Here is a 20821-nt window from a genome sequence, read left to right on the forward strand (position 1 = left end):
TAATGGTCTCCCAAACATAGTACTTCTGTTGCTTCTTTTAATGTTCTGCCTACAGAGTCCCAGACATTTTACTTGGACAAGAGAGATGGAAAGGAACATTTATTCAGGGCCTGCTACTAGCCAGACAAAATTTAGTGGCTTTAAACCTTGTGAGTCCCTCCCTGTATCTTCAGCGTCTCCACGCAAGCGTACCCACCGCACACACGGGGGCACATGTTCTTCAGAGGGAACTATGACCCATGACCTTTTATTTACTTTCTTTTGTTCCATTTCCTATTCTCACTGTTAAACCAAGATTTTAAATATTTCTTTCTTTTCCCTCTTAGTCATTCCTACCTATTTACTGGAAAAGCTTATAGGGCTTAGAAGTTAAAAAGAAAATCACTGTGTCAGGCTTTCAGGGTAGGTTTTGTTCTCAAATAAGAGTCTGCTCACCTCCCTTATCCTTCATCCTTTCTTTCACTTATTCATTCCCCTAATCCTGTGTCTTCTGCAGTTCAAAGTCTGATAGGTTTTGGTCCAAGTCCTACCAAAGGAGGAGAAGTGAAAAACAAGGCCCAAGTTACAATGGAATGTGTAGCTGATATGCATTCTTGCATATCCCAGGGTGCATCAGAGTTACACTGTGGGATTAAGAAGGGCTTCTCAGAAGAGGTGGTACCCAAGTAGAGTTCTAAAATGATAAGGAAGGGCCTTTTGGGGGCTGGGAAGTAGCATGTGCAAAGACAAAGAGGTACAAAACAGCACAGCAGACTCAGAACACCTGAATGACTGGAGAGAAATTGACTCTTGGTCTGGAGCCATTCAAAAAAAAAAAAAAAAAATCCCTTTATTCTTGTGCCGTATCTCTGGGAAGGTGAGATTTTTATAAAAGGGCTCTGGTTTCTGCTGTAGGAGATTACCATTCCTTAGCCAGGAAATAGCTCCTGAGAAGTAAAATTGGAGCAGCTTTCAGACATCTACTTATCATCATTTTGCTTATCAGAGAGTTGCACCTGTTTGTTTATTTTTGCTAATCATTAGGTTGTCTATTTTAAATCAGGGCAATTTCCTAGAATTAAATTCTGGGAAGGAATACCATAGATTCAGAGGAACAGTTCTCATCCTTCTCTCCTTTCTGCATCCCTTTATTTTTGTATGTCTTTATAGGCACAGCCATAGATTGTTAACCTGAGCCTTGTTTCTCCCTAAAGTATTCATTTCTAGAACCATATTTTTCAAGTTTGGCATAATAGATTTTCCAGTAGAGATACATTCATATTTTTTTTAGGGCAGCAGTAGTTAAACCACTGGACTTAGAATTCTCTGGATAGCCATTAGTATTTTCTAGGGAAATTACAGTCATATGAAGCCAGTAGACAGATCCTGTGAAAGTTGTTAAATTATTAACTTTTCATTTTAGATGATTAGGCACCATTGGGCTGGATGGATTGATCTGGATGAAGATTTAATTTGAGTATATAGAAGCTGCTTGTTTTTTATCATGGGTTGTTTTATATCTACACATTTTGAAAATGTACAGATAATCATCATCTTGCTAAACAATGATTTGTTGCCATTGTAGGTGGTGCAGGCAACAGGAGGTCCTGAACTAGCGAGTTCAGTACTCAGCCCCCTCCTGACTAAGGACACAATTGATTTCTTGAGTTACACCGTCACTGCCGATGAGAGGCAGCTGTGGATGTCATTGGGAGACTCTTGGATGAAAGCCAGGTAAACATATACATGAGTTTAGCATTGAATACCTCGAATACTTTAAGTATTGTTCTTTGTTTAGTCCACGAACCTAGCGAGATATTTATTTAACCTTCTATGTATGAAAGAGGAGGTGTTGTAGATGAAAAAACCTAAACCCTTAAAAAGCTGGAGGTCTAGTGGAGAGGATAGAAGTGTACGGTGTAAGGCATGATGAATACCAGGAGAAACTCATAAATAAACTGCCATCACTTGGCAAGGTGGAGCCGTCAGGAAGAGGGTTTAGAGAGGAGGGCAGTTAGCTTTCAAAGAAGAGCTGGCATTTAAAATCAACAGATAATAACACTAGTAGGGATATGTGTATAAACGTAGGTGTACATATAGTGTTTGCTAGGCACTCTTCCATGCACTTTTATTATCCCTATTTTACAGGTGAGGAAACTGAGGCAAAGAGAGGTTAAGTAGTTTGCCCAGAGCCACACAGCTTGTAAGCAGCAGACCTGGCATTTGAATGCAGGCGATCTGGCCCTGGTGTAGGTGTTCATAATTATTTTGCTCAGCTGCCTTTCAGCAGGATGAGTAAGATTTCCACAAATACATAGCAGGGAAAGGGCCTGCCCAGTAGAGACAGCAGCATGAGTGAAGCCATGAAGCAAGAAGTCAAGAAAATGGACTGTGAATGTGGGTTTAGCTGGAGTGTAGACTTTGGGTAGTGGGAGCTTGTGGAGAACAGAGAGCAGAGGAACGGTGGTGAATGAGGCGTACGGCGATGAACAGGGCTGGGTCCGGGCTCCCAGTGCCATGCCAAGGAGCTGGAGTGTGGTTTTTTGGCTGCGGAGAGCCAATAGCTTTGTGAATAGGAGTGTGACACAACCACACCTTCGAAAGAGAAGTCTGGTGGGGAGTGAGTCTAGTGGGGACATGGACAAAAGTCACTAGAGGCGTGAGGCCCCTTGGGACGATAATGCAATAGTAGAGGTTCCTTATTAAACAGCATTCCCTGGGACTAGAACTATGGAGAATGAAAAAGAGGAGGGGACAGTTTTAAGAACTGCATCTCATCAGTAAGGTGACTATGGAAAAGAAATCACTAGCAATTGTAGGATTCAAGTTTGCTGAGCCAAGCAAGTTATACAAATATTTCTCATTTCAGTATATGTGATTAAATAATTTCTGCTTTCCTCATTTATTCAAATCTTTTTATTTCTCTCACCACTTAGAGTAAATCATTCAGTATCGTCATGTAGAAGTTTGTCTTCCTAAGGGTTTTAGACTAGCCTTAAAGTAATGGACCAATTCATATTTTTTTCTGCTTTTCTTCTATTGAAATATGTATAAACCATTCCCACTTATATTTTGGACTTTGGTAACTGCTTGTGTTGGAATATGGTTTGCTCGTGGAGTGGTTTACCAAGCAGAAGATTCTTTAAGAGCCCTGTAGCTGTTGCTTTTATATTGAAAATATTATCTAAATTTATTTATGCATATTTTTATATATTAATATAACATACTGTATCATATTTATATATCATACTGTGTAAAAACTGGTTAAGTAGATTTCTTAAATTTATTAGATTTATGTAGATTATGATTTTATGGTAAGCCTAGGTAGGGATCTTTTCATTTTTTTTCATAAAGCCTATTAAACGTATCAGATCTCAAAGTACTAAAATAGCTTACACTTTTTAATTTCTTTGTCTTGGGTCCTACCTCAAAATGAGAAAATTAATGACTATTAGGAAAACTACATCAAAAGGAACTCATATTTTTCACCCTTGACATGAGAAAATGGTCATTTCAGATCCCGATTGCTTAGAGTATTAGGAAATGAATATACTGACTTACCTCATAAAGATAAAAAAGAATCATAAAAGTACATAATAATCTGAGTCATTTCATCATAGTAGAAATATAACCTGAAGAATTAAATCATGTGTGAAAGGTAAAACAACACATTTTAGCAGAATTTAATAATGTTTCCCAGTTATTTTTGTGGTTCATGAGTGATTAGGAGCTTGTAGGAATAAGTCTCAGAGTTACTAAGTAATGATTGGGTCATAATTATATTACAGATTAGTCTTAACTTGATTTTATTGATGAAAACCTAGCTGATCTATTTAATTTACAAAATTAGTAATCTGCTTCACTTCAGGAGACTTCATAACTTAAAAGATCGGGAGCCTTAAGAATATTCCCTGCTGTTTCTCTTTTGAAAAATATATCTCATATCAAGAGGCTTCATGATGATGCTAGTGGAGTGAAGGGAAAGGTGAAGATCAGAAACCACTGCAGATGCTTAGAGAAGCTTGTGTCCTAAGTACTTATCACACTTCTAGCTTCACATTCCTTTCCCAGGTAAAAAGTGGAACTAATGGAGAGGCAATGTAGTAAAAGCAGATTATGAAGTAGAATTCAGCCTTCCTTTCATTTTATCAGCATTAAATACTAGCATAAACATGTTTACTTTCTCTCTTTGGATGGAAAGGGGGCAGACTTGGTGTGCATTGTTTTTTGTTGTTATTTGTTTTTGTTTTTTTGTGGCCAGCCCTACTGAAGATCATTTTGAGCACAGAGGTGTTTCTTAATTTTCCTGTTCGCACGTCTTAATGTCCTTCCACAGAACAGAGTGGCCAAAGGAACAGTTTATCCCACCCTATGTCCCACGGTTCCGCAGCGGATGGGAGCCCCCCATGCTGAACTTCATGGGAACATCAGCGGAGCCGGATCTCTATCAACTGACTGAGTCTGTGGCCAACGCAGCGGAACATCATCGCAAGCAAGAAGCAAAAAGATCATCCACAGAGGTAGCCTTTCAGCATCACCTTTTGTGGGAAGAGCAATAATCTGTGCATTCTCTTGTAACTCTGATTGTGAGTTCTCACTTGATTGATCGGAAGGCTGTTCTCGAATCAATGACCAGATGTCCTGCTGCTCTCAGTTACCTCTCACCTCTTTGTCATGGTGACAGTTGCTCTGTTTCCCTGTGAAGCCCAAACCCAGCCCATATGTATCACACCTCCCAGCCTGCCAGCTCTCCTCCCTGGCCTTCGTGCCGTGCCCTTGAGCCCTGGTGATTCCGTCTTTTGGACTTTGTACTTTCTCTCCTCATCAGGAAATTGCCCCACTGCTGCTTGGCTCATGCTTTCTGTTTTCCTCTCGCATCATCAGACACTCAAGACAGTTCCTTGGACCCAGACCTCTAAGCCCATCCCAAGCAGCTTTTTGCTGAATGTCCCATTTCTTTCTTTCTTTTCTTTCTTTCTCTCTTTTTCTTTCTCTTTCTCTTCCTTCCTTCCTTCCTTCCTTTCTTTCTTTCTTTCTTTCTTTCTTTCTTTCTTTCTTTCTTTCTTTCTTTCTTTCTTTCTTTCTTTCTTTCTCTCTCTCTTTCTCTCTTTCTCTCTCTCTTTCTCTCTTTCTCTCTCTCTCTCTCTCCCCCCCCTCCCCCCCCTTCTTTCTCTTTCTTTCTTTTTCATTTTTTGGCTTCATTCTAAACCTCCCGAAGTCCTATCAGCCTGGCTAGAAGGCCAAAGCTTCTCTTGGACTCCAGTCCCAGGTCCAAACGATGATTTATAACACTATTACACCCTAAGGACATCATAAAATATACTGTATCTTTTACGATCTTTAGTAAGCTTTGGACTATAACTTGTTGGGGGAGCAAATTGAGGGATTGCAATTGAGTATGTTATTTCTTCACATTCTTTAAAAATGATTTTTCTAGGACTCTTCTTGTTCTGACAGAAAAAACATTAAACACTACTTAAAGCTGAACCAAACTGAGAAGGATGATCAGAACCTGAGGGGTTAGATGAATGAGGTCTAGTTTGAAGAAGAAACAGAAAATTAATGACTAGATCCTCCTTGAAGTCCTGTTCATTTCCTTTATTTAATTCCTTAGATTAATTTTACAGATCCCTGTGGGTATTTACAGTGTAGGAAATATGATACCAAGGAATGAATTATCAAACCAGAGTAAATCCTCACTTTTAGGGAGGAACATTTACATAAATTTCTTAAAAATGTTTCTTTCAGCAATAGCCATAGTGTTAGAGAAGATTGGTTAAATTCTGAAACTTTAAAAATAAAGCAAATATACTGCTCTGAAAATAATCTTTTTCTACTGTAACTGTTTTTTTTTTTTTTTTTCTGGCAGCATATAATAGTAGGGGTGGATTCTGTAACTGCCCTTCCCTCTAATTGAGTGATTAAGAAGGTGACCTCACAGCTCTGGGCACTGGTTAGCAGACATATGTCCTTAGCTGTATTTTATAGTTCAGACCTCATCACAATGAATTTTCCTTCCTCGTAAAGGAGAAAATGTAATCAGACGTGAAATTATGATACACTTGCTGTTGCTATAGTTACAGCTGAGTATTTTCAAATCACAGAAATTTCTAGCTTACAGTCCTCATATCTTAAATAAGAAAATATATCCACTTTATAATGTATGCCTCAGAAATTCTCTTTTGTGAGTTCGTTTTCAATTTGTGTATTTAAGGAGAGAGTAATATGTTCTGGCTTCCAGTGTAAAAGTTTGTCTGCTCTCAGTGTATAAGTAACTTTAGAAGAAGAATTATTGAGAATTCTTCCTTGTAATGAGTTATCATTTTCCTGTCGTAAACTCTTTTCCATTTTATGACTTAAGCACTTATTCAGAGATTTGAAAAAAATGAATTGAAAAGCACGTGCTAGCAGTTCTAGGGGATTTTATGCCTTAAGATTTTGTTGGAAAAGAGGCCAAAGTAATGGTGATTTAAAAATGCGTAAAATGCAATCATCCCCAGAAGAGAGATAATATTATACTTTATTGCAACGATAAAAAATGCATTCAGGACAAGACTTGGGTAATTCAGGATCTGGTGGTTTTGTTTTGAACCGAAAGGCATAGGTGACAAGGAGTGACAAATATGGGTGGCAGTGCTCAGCTTCTTTCCTCCCTCTGAACCAGCAGCCGCCCTGAACACAGTTGTACAGTCATCACAGTTAGTCACTTAGCATCATTTCTCTCCTCCCTCCTAATATTCCCAGTCACTCTCAGGACCTAGTGACTTCATACTGTCTGACATCACTGTTATGTTCAGAGCTAGACAGGAGCTGTGGGTGATTCTGTCTCCTCATCTCCTCCATTTATAACAGTGTTTAATAAAAAATGGCCTGATCATCTAGTGCCTCTCTTGTCTCCTAGGGAAATGATAAACTGAATTAATTAAGCCATTTGTTTTTTATTTTATTTTTTAATTCCAGCTTTATGGAGGTGTAATTGACAAATAAAAACATAAGGTATTTAAAGTGTATATCGTAGTGATTTGATATATGTGTACACTGTGGGAGGATTTCCCCCCCATCTAGCTAATTAACACAGCCATCACTTCACATATTTATCTGTTGTTGTTGAGAACATTCAACTTCTACTCCCTTAGCAAATTTTAATTATATAATACAATGTCATCAACTATAGTCACGGCATTTTTATTAGATCCTCAGACCTTATTCATTTATAGCTGAAAATGTGTACCCTTTTACCAATCTCTCCCTCTTTCCCCCACCCCCAGCCCTGGTAACCATTTTACTGCTCTCTGTTTCTATGAGCTTGACTTTTTTTTCTTTTACTTTCCCCATATAAGTGATGTCATGTGGTATTTGTCTTTCTCTGTCTGCTTATTTTACTTAGTATTAAGTCCTCAAGATTTATCCATGTTGTCACAAATGGTAGGATTTTCTTCCTTCTCATGGCTGAATAATATTTCGTTGTATATACATACATACCACATCTTATCCACTCATCTGTGATGGATCCTTGGGTTTTTTCTGTATCTTGGCCATTATGAAGAATGCTGCAGTAAACCTTAGGGTTCAGCATTCTCTTTGAGATCCTAATTTCATTTTCTTCAGTATTATACCCTGTAGTGGGACTGCTGAGTTATATGGTAGTTCTATTTTAAATTTTTTGAGAAACTTCCATACTATTTTCATAGTGGCTGTACCAATTTACATTCCAACAACAGGGCACAAGGGTTCCCTTTCCTCCACATCCTTGCGAGTGCTTGTTCTCTCTTGTCTTTTTGACAGCAGCTATTATCAAGTGTGAGGTGATATCTCAAAGTGGTTTTCATTTGCATTTCCCTTGTGATTAGTGATGTTGAGTACCTTTACATATACCTGTTGACCATTTGTATGTTTTTGGAAAAATGTCTGTTCAGTTCCGCTGTCCGTTTCTTAATTGGATTGTTTGCTTTTTGCTGTTGAGTTATATAAGTTCTTTATGTATTTTGGATATTAACCCCTTATCAGATATCTGATCAGGGAAATGATTTCTCCCATTCCATAGATTGCCTTTTCACTTCATTGATGGTTTAAGCTAACGTATTTAAGTGGTAAAAAATTGTTTATCTGTGTTTGTGTGTTAAGTGCAGTATCCTGATATATGTTCCATAGGAGTAATATATTATGGGTACTTTGACATCAATAGCAGTCCATGGGAGACACCTCACCTACACTCTCTGTGAATGAATTCAGCCCCGCTCCTGCCAACTTTGTGATTTGAATTAACTACAGTAAACAAGCAGTCAAACCTTTTCTAAAACATTCCCTATTTCAAATATTTTGTCCCCGTGAATCCATAAACAGCTGAAATAGCCAAGGAATTCCAACGCTTTAGGGTCTGTTGTGCATGTACCCTACTTCATTTTACATAAAGAAACAATACAAAATCCATAGATGAACTTGTTTTGTTTGGTTCTTCGCTTTTGCCCCATAGCTTTAAAGCCATGCTGCTTTAAAGATCTCGGTTCTCCCATAGATCTCGGTTCTCCCACCTAGCAGCCCAGTAGGCTCATGTCTGCCTTGTGTTAACTGAAAAAAGAAATGACTCCAGCATTGTCTTATTCTGGACTATAGACTATCAAGATCAATGTGCTTTTGCCTTTCTCTGTTATCCTTAACAGTAAATCTGATAATAGTGTTACCATTTAAAAATATTAAAAAATAGGGTCCATGTACATTTAAAGAATGAGAATAATGAGTGTATAATTTTAATCCATAGAGTTCAGATGATTTTCATGTGATAGTATTTACTTTGCTGGGTGGCAAGGGTCTATTTCTTAAACATAGAAAGTGAAAGTTAAGGGTTTTATTGTTGCTGTTTATTTATTTATTTATTTATTTATTTATTTATTTATTTATTTATTTTTTTGGGGGGGTACACCAGGTTCAATCATCTGTTTTTATACACATATCCCCGTATTCCCTCCCTTCCTTGACTCCCCCCACCTCAAGTCCCCCCCACCCTCCCCGCCCTAGTCCTCTAAGGCATCTTCCATCCTCGCGTTGGAATCCCTTTGTTATACAACTTCCCACTGACTCTTTTACAGTTGGTAGTATATATATGTCTGTGAGACTCTCTCGCTTCGTCTCAGTTTCCCCTTCACCCCCCGCCCCCTCCCATACCTCGAGTTCTCCAGTCCATTCTCTGTATCTGCATCCTTATTCTTGTCACTGAGTTCATCAGTACCATTTTTAGATTCCGTATATGTGAGTTAGCATACAATATTTGTCCTTCTCTTTCTGACTTACTTCACTATGTATGACAGATTGTAGTTCTATCCACCTCATGACATATAGCTCCATCTCATCCCTTTTTATAGCTGAGTAATATTCCATTGTATATATATGCCACATCTTCTGTATCCATTCATTTGTTGATGGGCATTTCGGTTGCTTCCATGTCCTGGCTATTGTAAATAGTGCTGCAATAAACATTATGGTACACGTTTCTTTTGGGATTATGGTTTTCTTTGGGTATATGCCCAGGAGTGGGATTACTGGATCATATGGTAGTTCTATTTGTACTTTTTTAAGGAACCTCCAAATTGTTTTCCATAGTGGCTGTACCAACTTACAGTCCCACCAACAGTGCAGGAGAGTTCCCTTTTCTCCACACCCTCTCCAACATTTGTGGTTTCCAGACTTTGTGATGATGGCCATTCTGATTGGTGTGAGGTGATACCTCATTGTGGCTTTGACTTGCATTTCTCTGATGATGAGTGATGTTGAGCATCTTTTCATGTGTGTGTTGGCCATCTGTATGTCTTCTTTGGAGAAATGTCTATTTAGGTCTTCTGCCCATTTGTGGATTGGGTTATTGGCTTTTTTGGTATTAAGCTGCATGAGCTGCTTGTATATTTTGGAGGTTAATCCTTTGTCCGTTGTTTCATAGGCAATTATTTTTTCCCATTCTGAGGGTTGCCTTTTAGTCTTGTTTATGGTTTCTTTTGCTGTGCAAAAGCTTTTAAGTTTCATGAGGTCCCATTCGTTTATTCTTGATTTTATTTCCCTGATTCTAGGAGGTGGGTCAAAAAGGATGTTGCTTTGATGTATGTCATAGAGTGTTCTGCCTATGTTTTCCTCTAGGAGTTTGATAGTGTCTGGCCTTACATGTAGGTCTTTAATCCACTTGGAGTTTATTTTTGTGTATGGTGTTAGGAATTGTTCTAATTTCATTCTTTTACATGTTGCTGTCCAGTTTTCCCAGCACCACTTATTGAAGAGGCTGTCTTTTTTCCATTGTATACTCGTGCCTCCTTTGTCAAAGATAAGGTGCCCATATGTGTTTGGGCTTACTTCTGAGTTCTCTATTCTATTCCATTGATCGTCCTTTCTGTTTTTGTGCCAGTACCATACTGTCTTGATCACTATGGCCTTGTAGTATAGTTTGAAGTCAGGAAGCCTGATTCCACCAACTCCATGTTTCCTTCTCAAGATTGCTTTGGCTATTTGGGGTCTTTTGCGTTTCCATACAAATCGTAAGATTTCTTGCTCTAGTTCTGTGAAAAATGCCATTGGTAATTTGATCGGGATTGCATTGACTCTGTAAATTGCTTTGGGTAGTACAGACGTTTTCACTATGTTGATTCTTCCAATCCAGGAACATGGTATGTCCCTCCATCTGCTTGTGTCGTCTTTGATTTCTTTCATCAATGTCTTAAAGTTTTCTGCATACAGATCTTTTGCCTCCTTAGGCAGGTTTTTTCCTAGGTATTTTATTCTTTTTGTTGCAGTGGTGAATGGGAGAGTTTCCTTAATTTCTCTTTCTGCTCTTCCATTGTTAGTGTATAGGAATGCAAGAGATTTCTGTGCATTCATTTTGTATGCTGCTACTTTACTAAACTCATCAATTAGTGCTAGCAGTTTTCTGGTAGAGTCTTTCGGGTTTTCTATATATAATATCATGTCATCTGCAAAGAGTGACAATTTTACTTCTTCTTTTCCAATTTGGATTCCTTTTATTTCTTTTTCTTCTCTGATTGCTGTGGCTAAAACTTCCAAAACTATGTTGAATAACAGTGGTGAGAGTGGACACCCTTGTCTTGTTCCTGTTCTTAGAGGGAATTCTTCCAGTTTTTCCCCATTGAGAACGATGTTGGCTTTTGGTTTTTCATATATGGCTTTTATTATGTTGAGGTAATTTCCTTCTATGCCCATTTTCTGGAGAGCTTTTATCATAAATGGATGTTGAACTTTGTCAAACGCTTTTTCTGCATCTATTGAAATGATCATATGGTTTTTATCCTTCAATTTGTTGATATGATGTATCACGTTGATTGATTTGTGTATATTGAAGAATCCTTGCATCCCAGGGATAAACCCCACTTGATCATGGTGTATGATTTTTTTAATGTGCTGTTGGAGTCTGTTAGCTAGTATTTTGTTGAGGATTTTTGCATCTGTATTCATCAGTGATATTGGTCTGTAGTTTTCTTTTTTTGTATCATCTTTGCCTGGTTTTGGTATCAGGGTGATGGTGGCCTTGTAGAATGAGTTTGGGAGTGTTCCGCCTTCTGCAATATTTTGGAAGAGTTTGAGAAGGATAGGTGTTAACTCTTCTCGAAATGTTTGATAGAATTCGCCTGTGAACCCATGTGGTCCTGGGCTTTTGTGTGTTCGGAGATTTTTAATCACTGCCTCAATTTCTGTACTTGTGATTGGTCTGTTCATGGTTTCTATTTCTTCCTGGTTCAGTCTTGGAAGATTGTATTTTTCTAAGAATGTATCCATTTCTTCCAGGTTATCCAATTTATTGGCATATAGTTGCTTGTAGTAGTCTCTCATGATGTTTTGTATTTCTGAGGTGTCCGTTGTTACTTCTCCTTTTTCATTTCTAATTCTGTTGATTTGCATCTTCTCCCTTTTTTTCTTGAGGAGTCTGGCTAATGGTTTATCAATTTTGTTAATCTTCTCAAAGAAGCAGCTTTTAGTTTTATTTATTTTTCTTATGGTTTCTTTCCTTTCTTTTTCATTTATTTCTGCTCTGATCTTTATGATTTCTTTCCTTCTGCTCCCTTTGGGGTTTCTTTGTTCTTCTTTCTCTAGTTGTTTTAGGTGTGAGGTTAGGTTGTTTATTCGATCATTTTCTTGTTTCTTAAGGTAGGACTGTATTGCTATAAACTTCCCTCTTAGAACTGCTTTTGCTGCATCCCATAGGTTTTGGGTTGTTGTGTTTTCATTGTCATTTGTTTCTAGATATTTTTTGATTTCCTCTTTGATTTCTTTAGTGATTCCTTGGTTGTTTAAGAGTGAATTGTTTAGCCTCCATGTGTTTTTATTTTTTGCAGTTTTTTTCCTGTAATTGATATCTAGTCTCATGGCATTGTGGTCTGAGAAGATGCTTGATATGATTTCAATTTTCTTGAATTTGCTGAGGTTTGATTTGTGACCCAAGATGTGATCTATCCTGGAAAATGTTCTGTGTGCACTTGAGAAGAAAGTGTAGTCTGTCGTTTTTGGATGGAATGTCCTATAAATATCAATTAAGTCGAGATGGTCTAATGTGTCATTTAAAGCTTGTGTGTCTTTATTGATTTTCTGTTTGGATGATCTGTCCATTGATGTAAGTGGGGTGTTCAAGTCTCCCACTATGATTGTGTTACTGTCGATGTCCCCTTTTATAGCTGTTTATTGTTGCTGTTTTTAAACCAGTTTTATTTTATACAAGCTGTTAAAGTCTGCCTAATACCAAAATCACCTATTACTGAAATCCCCAAGGAAAGAATTTATTGCTTTTATACATGGTTATTTCCTGAATTAAGATTTAGTCTTTGCTCTAATTTTCTTATTATAAATAAGTCTTTGACAAAAACATATTACCCCCATTTCATAATTTATTAACATATAATGGTCGGTCACTTGAAGATGAAACATCACAATGTAGTGGAGGGTTCTTGTTAACTGACGTCAGTCTCATTCAAATAGTATTGGTGATTCTTTAATCTTTCTTCCTCTGTCTTTCAGCACTCCAGTGCATCAGAGTATCCTCCAGCTGATGGGTATGCAGCACTCAGTAACATTTATGGAAGAGGGCCTCAGTTGGACCAAGGGGAAGCCTCTGTTCCTTTTAAGCCAACTCCTCATCGTCATGTAGATAGGTAACATTTCACGGGCATCATTTGGAGAGCAGTGGATGATTATCTCTGGTTTAATGCAAATAGAGGTGCCAGTGTCTGTATTGTTCACTACCTCTTTAAACTTCTCATCTATTAATTGTTTGTTGAAGTTTCAATTGTTCCAGTCCAAAGAAGAGGGGATATACATATACGTATAGCTGCTTCAGTTTGCTGTACAATAGAAGCTAACAATACTATAAAGCAACTATACTCCAATAAAAATTTTTAAAAATAAAAAATAAAAAAAAGAAAGTTTCAGTTGTTCTTTTATAGAGCTGGCTTTGATGAACAAGTCTCCAGTCTATAATTCTAACTTAGTGCAAATGCCATTGGATGACTTTCCATTTTTTAAAAGATGCTGCTAACAAAATCTGTGAATTAAGAAGAAGAATTGTTTTGAAACTCTCTAGTTTTCACCAGATGGTCTCTAAGGATCTTTCCATTTCTGTAACTTCAAAAGGAAATAATTTCCATCTTTATCTCCCCCTACAAAAAACAAACAAACCTTCCTTTAGATAGAAGTATTTAAACTAAATATAAACTGAATATTTAAACAGAATCAATGCCTTATTTGCCATTTTTGCCATTTCATCCTATATTTTATTTTCACTTTCCAGTTTTACATTTCATTTATTTTCCCGTATTTACTCGCTCAAAAAATTCATTGTAGGCAAAAATGGAGATTTGAGATGGAGAAGAAATAAATTGAATTGGAATAGGTTCACTTTTTCAATCTTGTTTCCAGTGTAAACTGCATATGAGGTTTACAGAGGCCAACCCATACACATAAGAGAAAGAAAAAGGTGAAGTATTGATAACAAGGATAAGGGAGAATGATCATTCAGATGAAGCGGGGTAGAGAGCTTGTCCAAGTACTTTCCTACCTCAAAGCCTCTCTTACTATGAGTGTCACGTGCCCTTAATTTCTTTTCAGTATATTCTTTTCTTAATAGAATCTAAATAAGGTGGGATTTAAAGTTTTGGGTTTTTGTCAGGAATGATAATAGAGGTAATACTTAAGTAAAATGATGTGGAAATTATACAGTTATTATTCTAAGGGCACCAGTAACATATTAAATTGAGTACAAAGAAAAGTCAGCAATGAGTAATACATTTTGAAAATGCCAACATATGAAAGAAGTTTTAATTGTAGATTCAATTTTCAGGAGATACAGGTGAAAATCAGTTTTGAAGTTTAAAAATTATTTCATTGAAATTCTTTTTGAGCAACTTGTTCCTCATCCTAGTATTTTCTTTTTCCTTTTTTTCTGTCTTAGCTGTCAGTATTCTAGAAATTATTTCAGACTAGTGAAGGAAATTCCATAAAGGGATATTCAAGTATATAGATCTTAAGACTGTCAGAGAAAGAATTTTTTTAAGGGGTAAATTGTACTGATATATCTCCATTGTCTTTATGGGTTCAGTCTCTCAGCTGGGCTGTTATAATAGGAGCTGGGTTGTTAATAGACGCCTGGATCATTGATGTTGCTAAGAAAATTTGTCATCATTATTGCAAAAACTGTCTGAAAGTTCTGGTCTGATATGTAATACAGGGTTTGGAATTTCTTTTCTTAATAATTATTATTAAACTTATTACATACCAGGAATGCAGTAAATACCATATGAAGTATATTCACTCTTCAGTGAAATTACAGTGTCATTTAGGGATACCACCTATAGAATTTAGAGCCCTCATCTTTGAGGGTATTGTTTACTGTATTCAAAAGCAATTTGTGTTTTAGAAAAGTCTCAGATCATTGCTGTCTTTGTGTCTAGTCTATATCAGGTGTGTATCTATTACTTCAAATCAGAAACAGAAACCATACATTTTGATACATTCTAGATCTCTTAAGAAACTTTGGTATATCTGAAAAATTATAAAGCGTGATTTTCAGATTGATAACTATGGTCAGTGTCTTACCCATATTTAATCTATAGAGGATAAGAAACTGTAAACCGTAAAGATCTGTAAATTCTAAAGCACTCTGTAAGTGCGTGCTGGGCCGTCACTTCTGAGACATGCAAGATAGCAAAGACTTCAAAGACAACTACAGTCAATGTTTCTTTTAAACAACCCGTTGATTCACATACACAGTGACAGAGACTTACTCTTCCCTTTGTTGTACAGTACACTCAACTCTCTGTTATTAGCAGTGATTCCTTTCCAGGTCATAGGAGATAAGAACATGAGAGAGAAGAGAAAGATAGAAAACTGAAGTTACTACTGTTTTGCTAATCTTTGGAGTGATTGAAACATCTCATCCCCCTCAAATGAAATTTTAATGGAACGTGATCATATAAAACTAGAGATAGGGGTAGGAAATCCATGGAACATGGTTTAAAATGTATTATTATTAATAATATATAATAATTTGGCCATAATTTCACTTTTTCCACATTTTCTTAGTTTTTTAATATGCCAAGAATTGCCAATATGGCTTACAGGTTATGATTTGCCTTTGTTCCTGTTTCTCTTCTCCTGGAGTTACTATCCAGGAGGTAGCCGATTCCCTATGATGACAGGATATATTGTGCCCACAACTGTCCCGCAGGCCCCACTGTGATTCAGTATTTTAGATGACCTTGGTAGGCAGCGAGCAGAATGGCCTCTTGACAGGGAAGGATGACCAGACATCGTTAGCTCCTTCCTTACAGAGATGTATGAGGAAATGTGGGAATGTAAATGGAGGAGAAGATTAGGGAGTAAAATTAATTAAAAAATAATTCTAATTATTATTTCGTTATTGAAGTGAAGCAAATATTAGTACATTGTTGATATATCAGGGTTTGTTATATTATAAAAAAGCATTTTAAAATTATGTTGTTAAATCTATTAATGGTCATTTAATGATTAAAAACGTATTTGGTTTTTATTTTTTTTGTTTGTTTTTATGTTTATTTTTTATTTATTTTTTTATTTTTTTAAGCTCTTTATTGGAGTATCATTGCTTTACACTGTTGTGCCAGTTGAAGTGTTTGGTTTTTAAAGAAAATTTTCTTTTTTAAAAAAAAATGTACAGCTATTCTTACTCTTAAAATAAGTTTATAGTGAATTAATTAATTAAGAAGTGTTATTGGTCTTGGACTTAATCCATATCTTCCTTTGCATTTTAGACAACTGGACAAAGCTTTCCTGAGAATTGACACTTAGTCATAATTTTTTCATATATATTTGGGTTAATAAATTGAAGACATTGCTTGAATTAGTGAAATCAACATATAATTTAAATGACTGCTTTAGAAATTATCTTCAGTCTCCTTTAATTTTATGAAAAATGATAACATTGACCATTATCCTTGTTCTTTCATGGTAAAAATGCTGGTTAACAAAGCAGTATCCAGTATTTTGGATATTGGATTTAATGGACCAAGAATTCATAGATTTGCATTCCAGATTTGGCTTAGCACTAACTAGCATTGTGATTTTGCATTATTTATTTTTGCCCTAGCTATTGTTTGTTCATTTTAATGGTAAAATCTCCAAAATCTAATAAAATTAAGTACTCATATTCTCATATTCTATAAAATATAATAAAATTAACTACTATCTAAATAATTTGTTCAAATGGTTTCTGGTAGGAATTGTCCTGCCTTGGTGTTTTACTTCTGTTTTCAACCTTTAGGGATAGCTAGCAGGATGATCATCTTTTTTCTTTCTTTTTGTAGAAATTATGATCTACAACCCAAGAAATATGCCAAGTCCAAGTATGACTTTGTGGCAAGGAACAACAGTGAGCTCTCAGTTCAAAAGGATGATATTTTAGAGGTAATATAATTTTACCTTTGTTATACCTTTAATAAAGTGGATTTCTTGTATTCCTCCTCTGGTATATACCTAAACCTTCCTCAAAGAAATGCTGAGATCAAGAAATTATTCTTCAGGATTATTTTATTTTACCAAGGATATAGCATATTACAGATACCTCTATCTATTTAGGTGGGGTAGCTGCTTTATCTGTTTTCTGTTTGTTTGGGAGGCAGGGTTGGATTTCTCAGCTTACTTTGCCCTCTTCCTTCTTCTGGACTTTATTTATTCTGGAATCAAGGCTAGTTATCACTTCAGATGTAGATGCACCATAGTATTTTAATAAGAGAAAACATTTCCTCCTTCCTATTTTAGTACCCTTGCACAAATGTAACCAGCAGCGAGTGTGCTACTGGTTTCAGAAATAATCTATAGTGACTCCCAAATCTCTTTCTTCAGTTATAACTGAGAGTTCATCTTCTCTAATATACAATGTGGCATAGTTACAGTAGTTTTTGTAAAAAAAAAAAAATGTTTTTTATACCTTTCCTCTCTGTTCTAAGGATAAAGACAATAGACCTTTTCCAAGTAACTCTTCTTAAGTACTTCAGATACTGCGAATAGTTAAGCATTCTTGGGAAGTAATATGGACCTTGGGTAGAGAGGTACCATACCTGTTCTATACTAGGAATTGTAATTTTTTTTTTAATTAATTAACTTATTTATTTATTGGCTGCATTGGGTCTTCATTGCTGCGTGCAGGCTCTCTCTAGTTGTGGCAAGTGGGGGCTAGCTACAGTGTTGTGGTGCATGGGCTTCTCATTGTGGTGGCTTCTCTGGTTACGAAGCATGGGCTCTAGGCACGTGGGCTTCAACAGTTGCAGCACACAAGCTCAGTAGTTGTGGCTCGCGGGCTCTAGAGCACAGGCTCAGTAGTTGTGGCACACAGGCTTAGTTGCTCTGCAGCATGTGGGGTCTTCCTGGACCGCGTCCCCTGCATTGGCAGGCAGATTCTTAAACACTGTGCCACCAGAGAAGTCCAGTAATTGTAGTTCTTAGTGTAACTCCTGGGAATCATTTAACCCACAGTATGTTGATGCTGAGTCAGCATATTAAAAGGGAAAACATTTTCTTGGACTAAGACTAAAAATCGGACTTCCTCCATAGATTGGTTTTGGTACAGAAATGACGCCTTCATTTTCTTATATGATGACAGATCCTTGATGACAGGAAGCAATGGTGGAAAGTCCGAAATGCAAGCGGAGACTCTGGATTTGTGCCAAATAACATTTTGGATATCGTGAGACCTCCAGAGTCTGGATTAGGGCGTGCTGATCCACCTTACACGCATACCATCCAGGTAATGACAATTTTTGAGCAAAGCTTAACTTTTTCAGGTTTTCTAATTCATCGCTCCTAATCAGGACTTAAACACTTTTTATGTATTAGTCATTTTGAGACTTAATTGATTATATAATTTATACCTTTTTTTTCTAGGATAACTGGGGGACAGTGGCTAGGGACATAAGGAAGAATTATACATATGTTTTCCTGATTTACTTCATCAGGAAATTGCTCCAAATGTGTATCTCAGTGACTGTTCCTCTGAATGCTGTTTTTCTCTCCCCTATAATATTTTTGACATTTGGAGAAATAGTATTTCTGCCTCTTACTCTTACCCACAGCCCCCTTTTCCAAGGGTCGTGATAGGGGACAGCACTGAGACAGTGGCTGGAGTGTCTACCGGTTCATCTTCACCAGCCTTTGCTCTCATCCTCTGTATAGACTTTGATTATAGCCTGTTTGCTTTCAACCTTCCAACTACCGAATCCTAATCCCTTTTAAAAAAACTACCTTCACATGGTAGACCCTCCACCTATTTCTCCGCACCATTATCTTTCTTCAGATGTGGTAATCACAGGAGCTCAGGGCCACCACCATGTGCTTTTAAATCTGCAGCAGGATCTCTAGAGTTGGACCTGCCAGCAGAGACAGAATGGATGGACTGTCCCAGGCTTAGCCTCTGAACCTGTGGTAGATACTTTCTTAGGAAAATTCTTTTCCTTTTCAGAATCTTGAGCAAAAATCACATCTGACCCTATAAATATGTCATAAATTTGAGCAGAAGCTGAACCTGCAGAGAATATGCAGTGAAATAGTGAAATTTCATGCCTAGGATTAGTAAAATAAAGCCTCTCCAAACCTAGAACTGTGGTCATGTGCTGCTGTGACCATTCTGTAAGGACTTCTGGCTCCTCGTGGTGTTCAAGCCCAGCGCAGGTCCCACACTTATCCAGAGAGACTTTTGGCCTTATTAGGATTTGAGAATCACACAAACATTTAAAATAAAGAATTGGTATACAATCTATATATCTTGATAACTTACAGCAATGGCAGTGGGAATTCTGTTTGCTGTGCTTATGTTTGGGCTGATGTGCATATATATTATATACTTATTTGATGTTCATCATTTGTCATTAGCTGTTGATGCCAAAGAAGGAGTTTGAGTTGTTCAAGGTACGGTCTCCTCCATTTCCCATGGATTTTTGAAGTGATTTTTCCAACTTAGTCTTAATACCTTTTTCTTTCCTAAGTTCTTTCTTTTCTGATTTTGTGATGTGGTTACCTGACATAATACAGACTCCTCTCTGGTTTGTAAATACCAATTTTTCGTGTTTTTTCCTATAGAGATTTTGGCTGAATGCCTTAAGCAATGTTAAGTAGCGTGTGCCTAAACCAGTGATGGAGTTTATACCCTTTGGGCTATATGAACTGTTTTTAATATTTAACTCACGATAAACAGTAAAAAGCAGTATTCACAAAGGCTATCTCTAGTTGCTGCACGTGAGCAGAAGCCCAGATTTTATATACAAAATGTTGGAAACAGCCAAGTTTGTTCTTGTTTGTGTGCATGGTTGCTAGGAATGGCAAACTCCCATAAAATAAGATAACTAAAACTTGCAAATGCTAACGTGAATTCTAAGTATTTTCCCCTCCTGAGATTTCCTAGGGAATTGAACCTCTCTTACCTTTTCCTGTTTACTGTGCAGTCTTGTTTTTTTCTCCAATTTGGATTCCTGGCTTGGGCTGTAAGTTGACTTTTCCTTTTAAAGGTTGCTTCTGTCTAAAAATGAACCAGAACTATTAATACATATCATAGGTAGAGTACTTTTGAGAACATAAAATCTTTTTCTCCTTTCTTGAACAGAGCCTCAGCTTATATTTTTGTCAACTTTGGCAAAACCAAGAAATTTTTTAAGTGCTCACAAGTTTCAGGAGTTTGTTTGGCTACTTTATGTAAATAGAAACTTGTACGGATTGCTTGTTTGGGCTGTCTCCTTTTAAACTTTTCAACACTATCTGACTGTCCGCTGAAATTTTCTGGATATAGCTGTGAAAGCAGTGATGTACGTAGAAATGTGTATAGAAGCTCTGTGTGTGTGTGTGTGTATGTGTGAGTGCGTGTGTTTAGGTTGAAAGCTCTACTTTTAAAAGGTATTTAAAACAATCTATTTTTTAACACCTCCTGAAAAATTTGGTAGCAGCCCAACAAGACCACCAAAATCTTGTAAAATTTTAATAACCAAGCTTGAGAATCTGCTATCTGTTTCCTGGCATAAACATAATTCTAAAAGGATTCTTATTCTCAAAGCATTTATAACACACACAGAAAAAAAAAAAAAAGACTAGATAGAGTAAGATGGGAAAAAAATCACCTTCAGAAATCTATGCCAGTTATTTTATATCTCTACAACAGTGTTACCAGACACTTTTATCTAAAATATCTAAAGAAAAAGCCTGCAGCTTATTTCAGAATGACAATAAATATACCACCCTATTTCTATAGATTCTGGTAATTAACACCTAGTCTCGTAGGACCCCACTAGTACAAGCAGATCAAAAGCGATTCTATGTCTTGTTTATCTTTTCATTCATTCACCCC

At 36.8% G+C, this 20821-nt stretch overlaps 1 protein-coding gene across 4 annotated transcripts in view; it reads left to right on the forward strand.

The window, feature by feature from the left end:
* Window positions 1-20821, forward strand: part of EPS8 (epidermal growth factor receptor pathway substrate 8) — a 177928-nt gene that overhangs the window by 139435 nt on the left and 17672 nt on the right. For 3 of the 4 annotated variants that reach the window (XM_057702842.1, XM_057702841.1, XM_057702843.1), the window contains 5 exons: window positions 1565-1713; window positions 4316-4499; window positions 12982-13115; window positions 16800-16899; window positions 18095-18238. In XM_057702842.1, coding sequence (XP_057558825.1) covers window positions 1565-1713; window positions 4316-4499; window positions 12982-13115; window positions 16800-16899; window positions 18095-18238 — 711 coding nt within the window. The remainder of the gene's footprint in view (window positions 1-1564; window positions 1714-4315; window positions 4500-12981; window positions 13116-16799; window positions 16900-18094; window positions 18239-20821) is intronic. The other variant, XM_057702845.1, reaches the window with a different exon arrangement.

This window comes from Hippopotamus amphibius, chromosome 12 (genome assembly GCF_030028045.1).
Source record: "Hippopotamus amphibius kiboko isolate mHipAmp2 chromosome 12, mHipAmp2.hap2, whole genome shotgun sequence".
Lineage (NCBI taxonomy): Eukaryota > Metazoa > Chordata > Mammalia > Artiodactyla > Hippopotamidae > Hippopotamus > Hippopotamus amphibius.